This window comes from Salmo salar, chromosome 28, assembly GCF_965601325.2.
Source record: "Salmo salar chromosome 28, fSalSal1, whole genome shotgun sequence".
NCBI lineage: Eukaryota > Metazoa > Chordata > Actinopteri > Salmoniformes > Salmonidae > Salmo > Salmo salar.
In genome coordinates, this window is record NC_138318.1 from 27,859,873 (window position 1) to 27,877,889 (window position 18,017).

An 18,017-nucleotide genomic window follows, 5' to 3' on the forward strand; every position below is an offset into this window, starting at 1 on the left:
GATATGTAAAGTCTGTTTAGATAGGTGTGATCTAGAACCAAGCCTGTTGATTTTTACACTGTATCCTGATATGTAAAGTCTGTTTAGATAGGTGTGATCTAGAACCAAGCCTGTTGATTTTTACACTGTATCCTGATATGTAAAGTCTGTTTAGATAGGTGTGATCTAGAACCAAGCCTGTTGATTTTTACACTGTATCCTGATATGTAAAGTCTGTTTAGATAGGTGTGATCTAGAACCAAGCCTGTTGATTTTTACACTGAAGGTATCCTGATATTGACACACGTATTGAATTATGCAACAGAACGTGACAACAACAGTAATTAATGAGGCAGTCTAGACAGCACAGGTGTGTGAGTGCAGGTAGGGTAGACAGAGCAAGGGTTTGGTGGTTGTAGCCCATTTCCACCCCTTTATGTTAATTTATGAATTTATGCAAATGGTCACACCATTTTCTTTTTTTCAACACAAAATATTAAAAAATACCTGATACAATAACATGTTACGTATGTATGAGTGCATTCTAAGCAAAACGTTGTGACATTTTACAAAAAAATGTAATACCTGAATTCAAATCAAAATCCCTGAACATCATTCATTATTTTGTCCATGCAAGTAAAATGTTCATACAAAAGTGTGTGTGTGTTGAGTGGGAGGTGGTGAGAGGTACAGAGAGACAGCCTTAGATACTGTAACTATGTGAAACAGACCCCATTTAGCCAATGTGTGATTAACTAACGAGCTCACGGCATTACCAACACATACACCCCCCCCCCCCCCACCCCCCCCACACACACACACACACACACACTACCCCACACAAACATATTTGTGTAATAGTTCATAGACATTGCTTCGGTAAAAGTCCATTCATGCCAATAAAGCATTAATTGAATATTGAATAGAGACAGAGACAAATAATGATTAAGAGCGAATGATGAATGATATGCTCAACAAGACATGGACCACACAAGAATAGATCATAATATATACTGTAGCCTACAGAGCCATCATATGTGGTATACTATATGAAATTTGAAACTGAAAATGTGAAAGATATGATAAAAGTATGACGTGAAAAATGCAATGGTATTTTCTGAGTAGAGCTTTAGTGACACTAGCACAGTGCAGAGGGTAGAAGTAGACAGTTGGACAAAGCCATCTGGCATCAGAGCTCTCTCACACTACAGTATTTGGCTATGGACCTAACACACCCCTCCCTCTGTTCTGTGTAAACACACACAGTCAATGCATGCACTCCCGTACTTACACCCACACATACACCTTCACATGCATACATGCACTCATACAGCTCACACTTTCAAATGCCTGCCGTCACACGTCACACCCTCATGCAATCATCCTCACTCGTAAACAAACACAGTGGCTTGCAAAATATTCACCCCCCTTGGCATTTTTCCTATTTTGTTGCCTTACAACCTGGAATTAAAATATATATTTTTTTGGGGGGGGGGTTGTATCATTTGATTTACACAACATGCTTACCAACGGGTCATTAAAAACTGTAACATCTTATTCTTCACGGAGTCGTGGCTGAACGACGACATACAGTTGGCTGGTTATACGATATACTGTCAGGATAGAACAGCGACGTCAGGTAAGACAAGGGACAGCGGTCTATGTATTTTTGTAAACAACAGCTGGTGCACGATATCTAAGGAAGTCTCGAGCTATTGCTCGCCTGAGGTAGAGTTTCTCATGATAAGCTGCAGACCACATTACCTACCGAGAGAGTTTTCTTCTATATTCTTTGTAGCTGTTTACATACCACCACAGTCAGAGGCTGGCACTAAGATAGCATTGAATGAGCTGTATTCTGCCATAAAAAAAACAAGAAAACGCTCAACCCGAGGCAGCGCTCCTAGTAGCTGGGACTTTAATGCAGGGAAACTTAAATCAGTTTTACCAAATTTCAATCAGCATGTTAAATGTGCAACCAGAGGGAAAAGAACTCTGGACCACCTATACTCCACATACAAAGATGCATACAAAGCTCTCCCTCGCCCTACATTTGGCAAATCTGACCATAATTCCATCCTCCTGATTCCTGCTTACAAGCAAAAATTAAAGCAGGAAGCACCAGTGGCTAGATCAATAAAAAAGTGGTCAGATGACGCGAATACTAAGCTACAGGACTTTTTTGCTAGCACAGACTGGAATATGTTCCAGGATTCCTCCAATGGCATTGAGGAGTACACCACATCTGTCATTGTATACATCAATAAGTGCATTGATGACGTCGTCCCCACAGTGACCGTATGTACATACCCCAACCAGAAGCCATGGATTACAGGCAGCATCCGCACCAAGCTAAAGGCTAGAGCTGCCACTTTCAAGGAGTGGGACTCTAACCCGGAAGCTTATAAGAAATCCCACTATGCCCTCCGACGAACCATCAAACAGGCAAAGCGTCAACACAGGACTAAGATTGAGTCGTACTACACCGGCTCTGACGCTCGTCGGATGTGGCAGGGCCGGCAAACCATTACAGACTACAAAGGGAAGCACAGCCGAGAGCTGCCCAGTGACACGAGCCTACCGGACGAGCTAAAGTACTTCTATGCTCGCTTCAAGGCAAATAACACTTGAGAGCACCAGCTGTACCGGAAGACTGTGTAATCACGCTCTCCGCAGCCGATGTGAATTAGACCTTTAGACAGGTCAACATTCACAAAGCCGCAGGACCAGATGGATTACCAGGACGTGTACTGTGAGCATGCGCTGACCAACTGGCAAGTGTCTTCACTGACATTTTCAACCTCTCCCTGTCCGAGTCTGTAATACCAACATGTTTTAAGCAGACCACCATAGTGCCTGTGCCCAAGAACACTAAGGTAACCTGCTTAAATGACTACCGATCCGTAGTACTCACGTCTGTAGCCATGAAGTTCTTTGAAAAGCTGGTCATGGCTCACATCAACACCATCATCCCAGAAACACTAGACCCACTCCAACTTGTATACCGCCCCAACAGATCCACAGATGATGCAGTCTCTATTGGACTCTACACTGCCCTTTCCCACCTAGGACAAAAGGGACACCTATGTGAGAATGCTATTCATTGACTACAGCTCAGCGTTCAACACCATAGTGCCCTCAAAGCTCATCAATAAGCTAAGGACCCTGGACTAAACACCTCCCTCTGAAACTGGATCCTGGACTTCCTGACGTGCCGCCCCCAGGTGGTAATGGTAGGTAACAACACACGCTGATCCTCAACACAGGGGCCCCTCAGGGGTGCGAGGTCAGCCCCCTCCTGTACTCCCTGTTCACTCATGACTACATGGCCAGGCACTCCGATGACACAACAGTGGTAGGCCTGATCACCGACAACAACGAGACAGCCTGTAGGGAGGAGGTCAAAGACCTGGCCGTGTGGTGCCAGGACAACAACCTCTCTCTCAACGTGATCAAGTCAAAGGAGATGATTGTGGACTACAGGAAAAAGAGGACCAAGCACACCCCCATTCTCATCGACGGGACTGCAGTGGAGCAGGTTGAGAGCTTCAAGTTCCAACAAACTAACATGGTCCAAGCACCATGACAGTCGTGAAGCGGGCATGACAAAACCTATTCCCCCTCAGGAGACTGGCATGGGTCCTCAGATCCTCAAAAGGTTCTACAGCTGTACCATCGAGAGCAGCCTGACTTTTTGCATCACTGCCTGGTATGGCAACTGCTCGACCTCCGACTGCAAGGCACTACAGAGGGTAGTGCAAACGGCCCAGTATGTCACTGGGGCCAAGCTTCCTGCCATCCAGTACCTCTATACCAGGCGGTGTCAGAGGAAGGCCCTAAAAATGGTCAAAGACTCCAGCCAACCTAGTCATAGACTGTTCTCTCTGCTTCCACATGGCAAGCGTTACCGGAGCGCCAAGTCTAGGTCCAAGAGGCTTCTAAACAGCTTCTACCCCCAAGCCATAAGACTCCTGAACATCTAGTCAAATGGCTACCCAGACTATTCGCATTGCCCCCCCCCCCTCCTCTCCACACCACTGCTACTCTCTGTTGTCATCTATGCATATTTCTTTACTGCTGCTCTTTAATTACTTGTTACTTTTATTTCTTATTCTTATCCGTACTTTATGAAACTGCACTGTCGGTTAGGGGCTCGTAAGTAAGCATTTCACTGTTAGGTCTACACCTGTTGTATTCGGCGCATGTGACTTTGAAGATGCAAAATATTTTTTATTGTGACATAAACAAGAAAAAAAATGAAAACTTCAGCGTGCATAACTATTCACCCACCTGAAGTCAATACTTTGTAGAGCCACCTTTTGCAGCAATTACAGCTGCATGTCTCTTTGGGTATGCCTCTATAAGCTTGGCACATCTAGCCACTGGGATTTTTGCCCATTCTTACAAAACTGCTCCAGCTCCTTCAAGTTGGATGTGTTCTGCTGGTGTACTGCAAGCTTTAAGTCATACCACAGATTCTCAATTGGATTGAGGTCTGGGCTTTGACTAGGCCATTCCAAGACATTTAAATGTTTCCCCTTAAACCACTCGAGTGTTGCTTTAGCAGTATGCTTAGGGTCATTGTCCTGCTGGAAGGTGAACCTCCGTCACAGTCTCAAATCCCTGGGAGACTGAAACAGGTTTCCCTCAAGAATTTCCCTGTATTTAGTAACATCTATAATTCCTTAAATTCTGACCAGTTTCCCAGTCCCTTTTGATGAAAAACATCCCCACAGCCTGATGCTGCCACCACCATGCTTCGCTGTGAGGATGGTGTTCTCGGGGAAATGAGAGGTGTTGGGTCTGCGCCAGACATAGTGTTTTCCTTGATGTCCAAAAAGCATTTTTTTTTGTCTCATCTGACCAATGTACCTTCTTCCATATGTTTGGGGGAGTCTCCCACATGCCTTTTGGCGAACACCAAACGTGTTTGCTTATTTCTTTCTTTAAGCAATGGATTTTTTTATGGCCACTTTCGTAAAGCCCAGCTCTGTGGAGTGTACAGCTTAAAGTGATCCTATGGACAGATACTCCAATCTCCGCTGTGGAGCTTTGCAACTCCTTCAGGGTTATCTTTGGTCTCTTTGTTGCCTCTCTGATTAATGCCCTCCTTGCAAGGTCCATGAGTTTTGGTGGGCGGCCCTCTCTTGGCAGGTTTGTTGTGGTGCCATATCACTTCTATTTTTTAATCATGGATTTAATGGTGCTCCGTGGGATGTTCAAAGATATTTTTTATAACCCAACCCTGATCTGTACTTCTCCACAACTTTGTCCCTGACCTGTTTGGAGAGCTCCTTGCCGCTTGCTTGGTGGTGCCCCTTGCTTGGTGGTGCCCCTTGCTTAGTGGTGTTGCAGACTCTGGAGCCTTTCAGAACAGGTGTATATATACTGAGATCATGTGATAGATCATGTGACACTTAGATTGCACACAGGTGGACTTTATTTAACTAATTGTGTGACTTCTGAAGGTAATTGGTTGCACCAGATCTTATTTAGGGGCTTCATAGCAAAGGGGGTGAATATATATGCACGCACCACTTTTCAGTATTTAAATTTTTATACTTTCTTGAAACAAGTCATTTTTTCCATTTCATGGACTAATATCGGATTCTGCAGTGAGACTGTGAGAGCATGTTTGCTTACACACACACACACACACACACACACACACACACACACACACACACACACACACACACACACACTAACAAATACACATGCACACCTCAGTGTGTGACCCCGGGTCTTATTCTGTTGGTCCTGTCTGCGCCAGGGCTATGAATGGCCTGTCTCCATGGTAACCAGGCTGCCATTGTATTAACAGGGTCACCTGGAAGACTACCACTTATTTTTCTGAAGATGGGAGGATGAGAAAAAAGTCTGCTGAATGGACACACGCGTCAACATAAATATGACACACACACAGATTTTCTCCATAGAGTGAGAGTAAGACAGATCCCTGGAGTGCAGTTGACCTTTCTCTTACCCTTATCTGGGTTTTTGTGTGTTTGTTTGTGTGTGTGTGTGTGTGTGTGTGGTGTGTGTGTGTGTGTGTGTGTGTGTGTGTGTGTGTGTGTGTGTGTGTGTGTGTGTGTGTGTGTGTGTGTGTGTGTGTCTGAGACTCTTGAGACCACGTTAGTGTATTACTGTAGATGTAATTTCCGATGGACTCATTACAACAATTATTATTGATTAATGTTTATGGTCTATTACAGCCATACTCATCGGGGTCAATACAGGGTCAATACGGGGTCAATGTAATGCGGTTGAGAATTGTAATAGTAGCATACAGAAGGTGCAGTTTTTGAAGTTTGTTAGTGCATTGGCAGTTTTCTTCTTGTTAAGTATTTCATAGACAGACACGAGATTTACACATATACTGTACATTTAGCGAAACACACACGCACAATGCCTCCACAATGCCTCCACAGAGTAGGATGGCTCTCAGGAGTGCAGACCTTTCTCTTACCCTCATCTGTGCTCCATAGATCACGCCTGGAGCAATCTTTTGCTCTGTGCTCGCAGCAGTCCCCTGTGAGGTGGTCTGGCCATGCACTTTATTGACTGTGGTGTGTGTGTGTGTGTGTGGGTGCGGATGCGTGTGCGTGTGTGTGTGCATGCGTGTGTGCGTGTGTGTGCGTGTGTGTGCATGTGTGCGTGTGTGCGTGTGAAACGAGGTCCGGGGAAATACCAGTATTGCTATACTTGTTAGTGTTGTGGCAAGGAAACAAAACACGAGGCGGGTTGAACTGTTGGAAACAAACATCATGTTGTCATCCAGAGTTCTAGCACACACTAACTGCTAAATGACTAAAATGTATAATAGCGCACAATATTTTACATACAGCAGGTTTTTAAAGGACCAAAGAATTAGGTCTGCTTCATGTTTTCATTTTTTGCCAAGGAAAAACTATCTTGATAGTGGTATTGTACAGGCCCTACACATTACAACAATTATTATTGGTTTATGTTTATGGTCTATTATCACCTCTGTGTGTTTATCTGAGATGATTTTAATGGGTTCTTTCTCTCCCTCTTTCCTCCATCCTTTCCTCCATCCTTTCCTCACTCCTTTCCTCCATCCTTTCCTCACTCCTTTCCTACATCCTTTCCTCCATCCTTTCCTCACTCCTTTCCTCCATAATTTCCTCCATCCTATCCTCACTCCTTTCCTCACTCCTTTCCTCCATCCTTCTGTTACTATTGTTATCTCCTCTCCTTTATTCCCCTTTAATCTCACCCTTAACCATCACCTACCTTTTTTTCTCATAACTTCCTCCCTCCCCCTTTCTTCCTGCCCCGTTTCCCTCTCTGCCCCAGACTCATCCCCCTCCACCCCCCAGCCCAGCGACTCCACCCCTGCCCCTCCTGCCCTACCAAGGCCCTCCTCTCTAGCACCCCCGGTGGCAGTGGTGGGTAGTGGTGGTGGTAGTGGTGAGACAGGGAAGTACTGCTGTCTGTGTGGAGCATGGTTCAACAACCCTCTGATGGCCCAGCAACACTATGAGGGGAAAAAACATCGCAGGAACGCAGCCAGAGCACAACTACTGGAGCAGCTAGCTGGCAGTCTGGACGCTACCGAAACTACAGGTGAGGAGACAAGGGCTATAGGTCAGGGGACAGGTGTTAAGGTGTTATTAAGGGTTAAAGTTAGGCTTACCAGCACTACAAGGGGAATAAACATTACAGGAACACATCATGATATTACTGGAGCAACTGGCAGGACATTTGGACTGTAGAAGTACTTTACGATCCATTTGTATAATATAGGATTATATTACTTTATAACAAATCAAAGTGTATTTGTCACGTGCGCCAAATACAACAGGTGTAGACCTTACAGTGAAATGCTTACTTACAGGCTCTAAACAATAGTGCAAAAAAGGTATTAGGTGAACAATAGGTAAGTAAATAAATAAAACAACAGTAAAAGGACAAGCTATATACAGTAGCGAGGCAATAAAAGTATCGAGGCTACATACAGACACCGGTTAGTCAGGCTGATTGAGGTAGTATGTACATGTAGATATGGTTAAAGTGACTATGCATATATGATGAACAGAGAGTAGCGTAAAAGAGGGGTTGGCAGGTGGTGGGTGGCGGGACACAATGCAAATAGCCCGGTTAGCCAATGTGCGGGAGCACTGGTTGGTCGGCCCAATTGAGGTAGTATGTACATGAATGTATAGTTAAAGTGATTAGGCATATATGATAAACAGAGAGTAGCAGCAGTGTAAAAGAGGGGTTGGGGAGGCACACAATGCAAATAGTCTGGGTAGCCATTTGATTACCTGTTCAGGAGTCTTATGGCTTCGGGGTAAAAACTGTTTAGAAGCCTTTTTGTCCTAGACTTGGCACTCTGGTACCGCTTGCCATGCGGTAGTAGAGAGAACAATCTATGACTGGGGTGGCTGGGGTCTTTGACAATTGTTAGGGCCTTCCTCTGACACCGCCTGGTGTAGAGGTCCTGGATGACAGGCAGCTTTGCCCCAGTGATGTGCTGGGCCGTACGCATTACCCTCTGTAGTGCCTTGCGGTCGGAGGCCGAGCAGGCAGTGATGCAACCAGTCAGGATGCTCTCAATGTTGCAGTTTTAGAACCTTTTGAGGATCTCAGGACCCATGCCAAATCTTTTTAGTTTCCTGAGGGGGGAATAGGCTTTGTCGTGCCCTCTTCACGACTGTCTTGGTGTGTTTGGACCATTCTAGTTTGTTGTTGATGTGGACACCAAGGAACTTGAAGCTCTCAACCTGCTCCACTACAGCCCCGTCTATGAGAATGGGGGCGTACTCGGTCCTCCTTTTCCTGTAGTCCACAATCATCTCCTTAGTCTTGGTTACGTTGAGGGAGAGGTTGTTATTCTGGCACCACCCGGCCAGGTCTCTGACCTCCTCCCTATAGGCTGTCTTGTCATTGTCGGTGATCAGGCCTACCACTGTTGTGTCATCTGCAAACTTAATGATGGTGTTGGAGTTGTGCCTGGCCATGCAGCCGTGGGTGAACAGGGAGTACAGGTGGGGACTGAGCACGCACCCCTGGGGAGCTCCAGTGTTGAAGATCAGCGTGGCAGATGTGTTGCTACCTACCCTTTCCACCTGGGGGCGGCCCGTCAGGAAGTCCAGGATCCAGTTGCAGAGGGAGGTGTTTAGTCCCAGGATCCTTAGCTTAGTGATGAGCTTTGAGGGCACTATGGTGTTGAACGCTGAGCTGTAGTCAATGAATAGCATTCTCACATAAGTGTTCCTTTTATCCAGGCGTTTTGTGTCCAGGTGTTGTCCAGGTGTTTTATGAACCACTTACAGTATTTGTTGTTTTTTAAAAGGTTTATGAATAAGATTGGACTTTTGCATCACACTCAAAATGAACTGCAACACTTAAAAGACCAAACAAGTGCTGTTCATTTGGCATTTTATATAATTTGATATTTTTCTTATTTTGCAGACGCTCTAATCCAGAGTGACTTTCTGTAGTGATTAGTATTGGTCCTTCGTGGGAATCAAACACACAACCCTGTCGTTGCAATCACTATGCTCTACCAACTGGCTCTACCAGCCACATGGGACCTCACTCACTCACTCACTCACTCACTCACTCACTCACTCACTCACTCACTCACTCACTCACTCACTCACTCACTCACTCACTCACTCACTCACTCTCACTCACTCACTCACTCACTCACTCACTCACTCACTCACTCACTCAAATTCACAGCAACAAAGGAGTGATTCAAATTTGGATCCTACATCTGTACATAACTTGACATTAATTATGTTGGCAGAATGGCTTGTTATGAGCTGTTTCCATGGTGAACGGCTTGAGTGTTATTTTCCTATCACACACACACACAAAAAATTAGGGGATAGCTGTTCCGGTTGAGTGCTTTGTGTGCCCCTGATGCCACTCAATCAAGACTAATATGATAATAATAATCAGATATGAGTGAGTGACTGCAACTATATGTTTTCACAGTGTATTATCTAACACTGTGTTATGTCATAGTGATGTAGTGACTGAGGCTGGATCAGCAAGAGTGGGACTTGAACCAGAGACCCTCTAGTTAACGGAGTAATATTTGGCTAACAGCCACAGCAAGGGCCTGATTAGGGTTGCAACGGGTGGGTATATAACTGGAAACGTTCTAAGTTTACCAGTAAACTAAACTCAGCAAAAAAAGAAAGGTCCCTTTTTCAGGACCCTGTCTTTCAAAGATAATTTGTAAAAATCCAAATAACTTCACAGATCTTCATTGTAAAGGGTTTAAACACTGTTTCCCATGCTTGTTCAATGAACCATAAACAATTAATGAACATGCACCTGTGGAACAGGTAGCCAATTAAGGTCACAGTTATGAAAACGTAGGACACTAAAGAGGCCTTTCTACTGACTCTGAAAAACACCAATAGAAAGATGCCCAGGGTCCCTGCTCATCTACATGAACGTGCCTTAGGCATGCTGCAAGGAGGCATGCGGACTGCAGATGTGGCCAGGGCAATAAATTGCAATTTCCTTACTGTGAGACGCCTAAGACAGTGCTACAGGGAGACAGGATGGACAGCTCAATCAATCAGTCAAATGTATTTATTAAGCCCTTCTTACATCAGCTGATGTCACAAAGTGCTGTACAGAAGCCCAGCCCAAACCCAGCCCAAACAGCAAGCAATGCAGGTGTAGAAGCACGGTGGCTAGGAAAATCTCCCTAGAAAGGACAGAACCTAGGAAGAAACCTAGAGGGGAACCAGGCTATGAAGGGTGGCCAGTCCTCTTCTGGCTGTGCCGGGTGGAGATTATAACAGAACGTGGCCAAGATGTTCAAATGTTCATAGATGACCAGCAGGGTCAAATAATAATAATCACAGTGGTTGTCGAGGGCACAACAGGTCCGCACCTCAGGAGTAAATGTCAGTTGGCTTATCATAGCCGATGATTCAGAGTATCTCTAGCACGTCCGGTGAAGAGGTCAGGGTTCCATAGCCGCAGGCAGAACAGTTGAAACTGGAGCAGCAGCATGGCCAGGTGGACTGGGGAAACAAGGAGTCATCAGGCCAGGTAGCCCTGAGGCATGGTCCTAGGGCTCAGGTCCTCCTAGAGAGATAACGAAAGAAAGAACGAGAGAAAGAAAAAGAGAGAGAGAATTAGAGAGAGCATACTTAAATTCACACAGGACACCGGATAAGACAGGAGAAATACTCCAGATATAACAGACTGACCCAAGCCCCCCGACACATAAACTACTGCAGCATAAATACTGGAGGCTGAGACAGGAGGGGTCTCGAGACACTGTGGCCTCATCCGACGATACCCCCGGACAGGGCCAAACAGGCAGGATATAACCCCACACACTTTGCCAAAGCACTGCCCCCACACCACTAGAGGGATAGCTTCAACCACCAACTTACCATCCTGAGACAAGTCCTAGTATAGCCCACAAAGATCTCCGCCACGGTACAACCCTTGGGGTGGCGCCCACCCGGACAGGAAGATCACGTCAATGACTCAACCCACTCAAGTGATGCACCCCTCCTAGGGACGGCATGGAAGAGCACCAGTAAGCCAGTGACTCAGCCCCTGAAATAGGGTTAGAGGCAGTGAATCCCAGTGGAGAGAGGGGAACCGGCCAGGCAGAGAGAGCAAGGGCGGTTCGTTGCTCCAGTGCCTTTCCGTTAACCTTCACACTCCTTGGCCAGACTACACTCAATCATAGGACCTACTGAAGAGATGAGTTTTCAATAAAGACTTAAAGGTTGAGCCTGAGTCTGCGTCTCTCACATAGGTAGGCAGACCATTCCATAAAAATTTAGCTCTATAGGAGAAAGACCTGCCTCCAGCTGTTTGCTTAGAAATTTTTTTTCACAGGTGTCTGTAATTATCTCTGGCCCTCTGTGTGGCCTTATCACTTATCGCGTATATATAAAATCATTAAATTAGATGATTTTGGGATAAAAAAATATCTATGTAAAACATCCTAAATATAAACTGAGTGAAGAAAACATTAGGAACACCTGCTCTTTCCATGACATAGATTGACCAGGTGAATCCAGGTGAAAGCTATGATCCCTTATTGATGTCACTTGTTCATCTACACTTCAATCAGTGTAGATGAAGGGGAGGAGACTGGTTTGATAAGGATTTTTAAGCCTTGAAAAAATTAAGACATGGATTGTGTATGTGTGCCATTCAGAGGGTGAATGGGCAAGACAAAACATTTAAGTGCCTTTGAACGGGGTATTGTAGTACTGTAGGTTCCAGGTGCACCGGTTTGTGTCAAGAACTGCAACACTGCTGGGTTTTTTACATTCAACAGTTTCCCGTTTGTATCAAGAATGGTCCACCACCCAAAGGACATCCAGCCAACTTGACACAACTGTGGGAAGCATTGGAGTCAACATGGGCCAGCATCCCTGTGGAATGCTTTCGACACCTTGTAGATTCCATGCCCCGACGGATGAGGCTGTTCTGAGGGAGAAAAGGGGGGTGCAACTCAATATTAGTAAGGTGTTCTTAATGTTTTGTACCCATCAACTTGGTGAAAACATTTGGTGTTTAATATGAGGGTTTCAGCATGAACATTTTGCCATCATTAAGTTTGCTGACGACACAGCGGTGGTAGGCCAGATCACCAACAACGAAGAGACAGCCTATAGGGATGGGGTACTGCCAGGACAACATCCTCCTCCCTCAACTTGAGAAAGACAAAGGACATGATCGTAGACTAGAGGAAAAGATGGGCTGGGTTTCAAGTCCTTGGTGTCCACACCCCCAACAAACTATCATGGTCTAAACACACCAAGAAAGTCGTGAAGAGGGCACGACAAAGCCTTTTCCCCCTCCGGAGATTGAAAATATTTGTCATGGGGCCCCACATCGTCAAAAGGTTCTACAGCTGCACCATTGAGAGCATCCTGAGTGGTTGTATCACCGCCTGGTATGGCAACTGCTCGGCATCCGACCATAAGGCGCTACAGAGGGCAGTGCGTACAGCCCAGTACATCACTGGGGCCAAGTTTCCTGCCATCCAGGACCTATATACATGGAGGTGTCAGAGGAAGGCCCAAAAAATTGTCAAAGATACCTGTCACCCAAGTCATGGAATGTTCTCTTTGCTACCGCACGGCAAGCGATACCGGAGCGGCAAGTCTAGGTCCAAGAGGCTCCTTAACAGCTTCTACCCTCAAGCCATAAGACTGTTGAACAATTAATCAAATGGCCACCCGGACTATTTACATTGACCCTCACTTTTGTTTTTACACTGCTGCTACCTGCTGTTTATTATTTATGCATAGTCATTTATTTTTTATTTTATTTTACCTTTATTTAACCAGGTAAGCTAGTTGAGAACAAGTTCTCATTTACAACTGCAACCTGGCCAAGATAAAGCAAAGCAGTGTGACACAAACAACAACACAGAGTTACACATGGAATAAACAAACGTACAGTCAATAACACAATAGAAAGTCTATATACCGTGTGTGCAAATGAAGTAAGATTAGGGAGGTAAGGCAATAAATAATTACAATTTAGCAAATAAACACTGGAGTGATAGATGTGCGGAAGATGAATGTGCAAGTAGAGATAATGGGGTGCAAAGGAGCAACAAAAAAATACATAAAAAAATAAATAACAATATGGGGATGACGTAGTTGGATGGGCTATTTACAGATGGGCTATGTACAGGTGCAATGATCTGTAAGTTGCTCTGATAGCTGATGCTTAAAGTTAGTGAGGGAGATATGAGTCTCCAGCTTCAGTGATTTTTGCAATTTGTTCCAGTCATTGGCAGCAGAGAACTGGAAGGAAAGGTGGCCAAAGGAGGAATTGGCTTTGGGAGTGACCAGTGAAATATACCTGCTGGAGCGCGTGCTACGGGTGGGTGCTGCTATGGTGACCAGTGAGCTGAGATAAGGTGGGGCTTTACCTCGCAAAGACGTATAGATGACCTGGAGCCAGTGGGTTTGGCGACGAATATGAAGCGAGGGCCAGCCAACGAGAGCATACAGGTCGCACTGGTGGGTAGTATATGGGGCTTTGGTGACGAAACGGATGGCACTGTGATAGACTGCATCCAATTTGCTGAGTAGAGTGTTGAAAGCTATTTTGTAATCGGTTGAAGGGCATGCATTTAGTTTTACTTGCATTTAAGAGCAGTTGGAGGCCACGGAAGGAGAGTTGTATGGCATTGAAGCTAGTCTGGAGGTTAGTTAACACAGTGTCCAAAGAAGGGCCAGAAGTATACAGAATGGTGTCGTCTGCGTAGAGGTGGATCAGAGAATCACCTGCCGCAAGAGCGACATCATTGATGTATACAGAGAAAAGAGTCGGCCCGAGAATTGAACCCTGTGGCACCCCCATAGAGACTGCCAGAGGTTCGGACAACAGGCCCTCCGATTTGACACACTGAACTCTATCTGAGAAGTAGTTGGTGAACCAGGCGAGGCAGTCATTTGAGAAACCAAGGCTGTTGAGTCTGCCGATAAGAATCCAGTGATTGACAGAGTCGAAAGCCTTGGCCAGGTCGATGAATACGGCTGCACAGTATTGTGTTTTGTCGATGGCGTTTATGATATCGTTTAGGACCTTGAGCATGGCTGAGGTGCACCCATGACCAGCTCGGAAACCAGATTGCATAGCGGAGAAGGTACGGTGGGATTCTAAATGGTCGGTGATCTGTTTGTTAACTTGGCTTTCGAAGACCTGAGAAAGGCAGGGTAGGATAGATATAGGTCTGTAACAGTTTGGGTCTAGGGTGTCTCCCCCTTTGAAGAGAGGGATGACCGCGGCAGCTTTCCAATCTTTAGGGATCTCAGATGATACAAAGGAGAGGTTGAACAGGCTAGTAATAGGGGTTGCAACAATTGCGGCGGATAATTTTAGAAAGAGAGGGTCCAGATTGCCTAGCCCAGCTGGTTTGTAGGGGTCCAGATTTTGCAGCTCTTTCAGAACATAAGCTATCTGGATTTGGGTGAAGGAGAAATGGGGAGGCTTGGGCAAGTTGCTGTGGTTTGTTCAGAGCTGTTGACCGGGGTAGGGATAGCCAGGTGGAAAGCATGGCCAGCCGTAGAAAAATGCTTATTGAAATTCTCGATTATCATAGATTTATCGGTGTGGGCAGGTTGGTCAGGATGATATCTATGAGGGTGCCCGAGTTTACGGATTTGGGGTTGTACCTGGTAGGTTCCATGATCATTTGGGTGAGATTGAGGGCATCTAGCTTAGATTGTAAGATGGCCGGTGTGTTAAGCATATCCCAGTTTAGGTCACCTAACAGTGCAAACTCTGAAGATTAATTGGGGAGCAATTAATACACATATGGTGTCCAGGGCGCAGCTGGGGGCTGGGCGGGGGGGGGGGGGGGTCTGTAACAAGTGGCAACAGTGAGAGACTTATTTCTGGAAAGGTGGATTTTTAAAAGTAGAAGCTTAAACTGTCTGGGCACAAACCTGGATAGTATGACAGACCTCTGCAGGCTATCTCTGCAGTAGATTGCAACTCCACCCCCTTTGGCAGTTCTATCTTGGCGGAAAATGTTATAGTTGTGGATGGAAATTTCAGATTTTTTGGTGGCCTTCCTAAGCCAGGATTCAGACACAGCTAGGACATCAGGGTTGGCGGAGTGTGCTAAAGCAGTGGGGGAAAAAAACTTAGGGAGGAGGCTTCTGATGTTAACATGCATGACACCAAGGCTTTTACGGTTACAGAAGTCAACAAATGATAGCGCCTGGGGAATAAGAGTGGAACTGGGGGCTGCAGGGCCTGGGTTAACCTCTACATCACCAGAGGAACAGAGGAGGAGTAGGATAAGGGTACGGCTAAAGGCTATACGAACTGGTCGTCTAGTGCATTGGGGACAGAGAATAAAAGGAGCAGAATAGATTCAAGGCATAATGTACAGACAAGGGTATGGAAGGATGTGAGTACAGTGGAGGTAAACCTATGCGTTGCGTGATGATGAGAGAGGTTTCGTCCATAGAGGCATCAATTAACATAGGTGAGGTCTCCGCATGTGTGTGGGATGGGACGAAAGAGCTATCTAAGGCAATTTGAGTGGGACTGAGGGCTCGACGGTGAAATAAAGCAATAATAACTAGCCAGTTGACAAGGCATATTGACATTAGAGAGAGGCATAAAGCAATCACAGCCGAGTGATCATAGGGTCAAAAGAGTAGCAATAGGTGAGACAGGGTGCTGTACGGTATTCACTACTGCACTGGGCGAGCAGGGGACACAACATTCAGAAATTTACTATAAACTATTTACTATAAACTCATGGTTACACTTGGGCAATATGAACAAATATAAAAATAAAAAAAACGATATACAGTATGATTAATTTAAAAAATGGTATTACTGTTTTTTACAATCACTTTGGCACTAATTTCAGAACCTTGTGGTCATTTTCAAAACTCTAGACACATAACTCAAAACGGTCATCTGTAAGGGTCTTGTGTGTAGCTGGTGTAGAGAGTCAGGCGCAGGACAGCAGATATGAGTAGAACAACACCAGGTCTGTAAGGGTCCTGTGTGTAGCTGGTGTAGAGAGTCAGGCGCAGGACAGCAGATATGAGTAGAACAACACCAGGTCTGTAAGGGTCCTGTGTGTAGCTGGTGTAGAGAGTCAGGCGCAGGACAGCAGATATGAGTAGAACAACACCAGGTCTGTAAGGGTCCTGTGTGTAGCTGGTGTAGAGAGTCAGGCGCAGGACAGCAGATATGAGTAGAACAACACCAGGTCTGTAAGGGTCCTGTGTGTAGCTGGTGTAGAGAGTCAGGCTCAGGACAGCAGATATGAGTAGAACAACACCAGGTCTGTAAGGGTCCTGTGTGTAGCTGGTGTAGAGAGTCAGGCGCAGGACAGCAGATATGAGTAGAACAACACCAGGTCTGTAAGGGTCCTGTGTGTAGCTGGTGTAGAGAGTCAGGCGCAGGACAGCAGATATGAGTAGAACAACACCAGGTCTGTAAGGGTCCTGTGTGTAGCTGGTGTAGAGAGTCAGGCGCAGGACAGCAGATATGAGTAGAACAACACCAGGTCTGTAAAGGTCCTGTGTGTAGCTGGTGTAGAGAGTCAGGCGCAGGACAGCAGATATGAGTAGAACAACACCAGGTCTGTAAAGGTCCTGTGTGTAGCTGGTGTAGAGAGTCAGGCGCAGGACAGCAGATATGAGTAGAACAACACCAGGTCTGTAAGGGTCCTGTGTGTAGCTGGTGTAGAGAGTCAGGCGCAGGACAGCAGATATGAGTAGAACAACACCAGGTCTGTAAGGGTCCTGTGTGTAGCTGGTGTAGAGAGTCAGGCGCAGGACAGCAGATATGAGTAGAACAACACCAGGTCTGTAAGGGTCCTGTGTGTAGCTGGTGTAGAGAGTCAGGTGCAGGACAGCAGATATGAGTAGAACAACACCAGGTCTGTAAGGGTCCTGTGTGTAGCTGGTGTAGAGAGTCAGGCGCAGGACAGCAGATATGAGTAGAACAACACCAGGTCTGTAAGGGTCCTGTGTGTAGCTGGTGTAGAGAGTCAGGCGCAGGACAGCAGATATGAGTAATCAACGTACTTTACTCAAAAAGACAAATATACAAGGTAACATCACGAGCCCACAAAGACGGACTGTATTACAATAAACAATCACTCACAAACACAACATGGGGAACAGAGGGATAAATAATAAACAAGTAATTGGTTGAGTGAAGCCAGGTGTGTAAGACAAAGACAGAACAAATGGAAAATGAAAAGTGGATCGGTGGTGGCTAGAAAGCCGGTGACGTCGACCGCCGAACGCCGCCCGGACAAGGAGAGGGACTGACTTCGGCGGAAGTCGTAACATCATCACTTATAACCTCTCTAGGGTAGGTGGCACCAAATCGTCCCACCTACGTAACAGCCAGTGTAATCCCGTGGCGCGTTATTCAAAAACCTCAAAAATGCAAAAACTTCAATTTTTCAAACATATGACTATTTTACACCATTTTAAAGACAAGACTCTCGTTAATCTAACCACACTGTCCGATTTCAAAAAGGCTTTACAACGAACGCAAAACATTAG

At 45.7% G+C, this 18,017-nt stretch overlaps 1 protein-coding gene across 1 annotated transcript in view; it reads left to right on the forward strand.

The window, feature by feature from the left end:
* The window catches only part of LOC106589753 (zinc finger matrin-type protein 4), a 139,511-nt gene that overhangs the window by 88,908 nt on the left and 32,586 nt on the right, over positions 1-18,017 (forward strand). Inside the window, exon 5 of the mRNA XM_045710423.2 lies at positions 7,300-7,569. Within this exon, the coding sequence (XP_045566379.1) occupies positions 7,300-7,569 (270 nt within the window). The remainder of the gene's footprint in view (positions 1-7,299; positions 7,570-18,017) is intronic.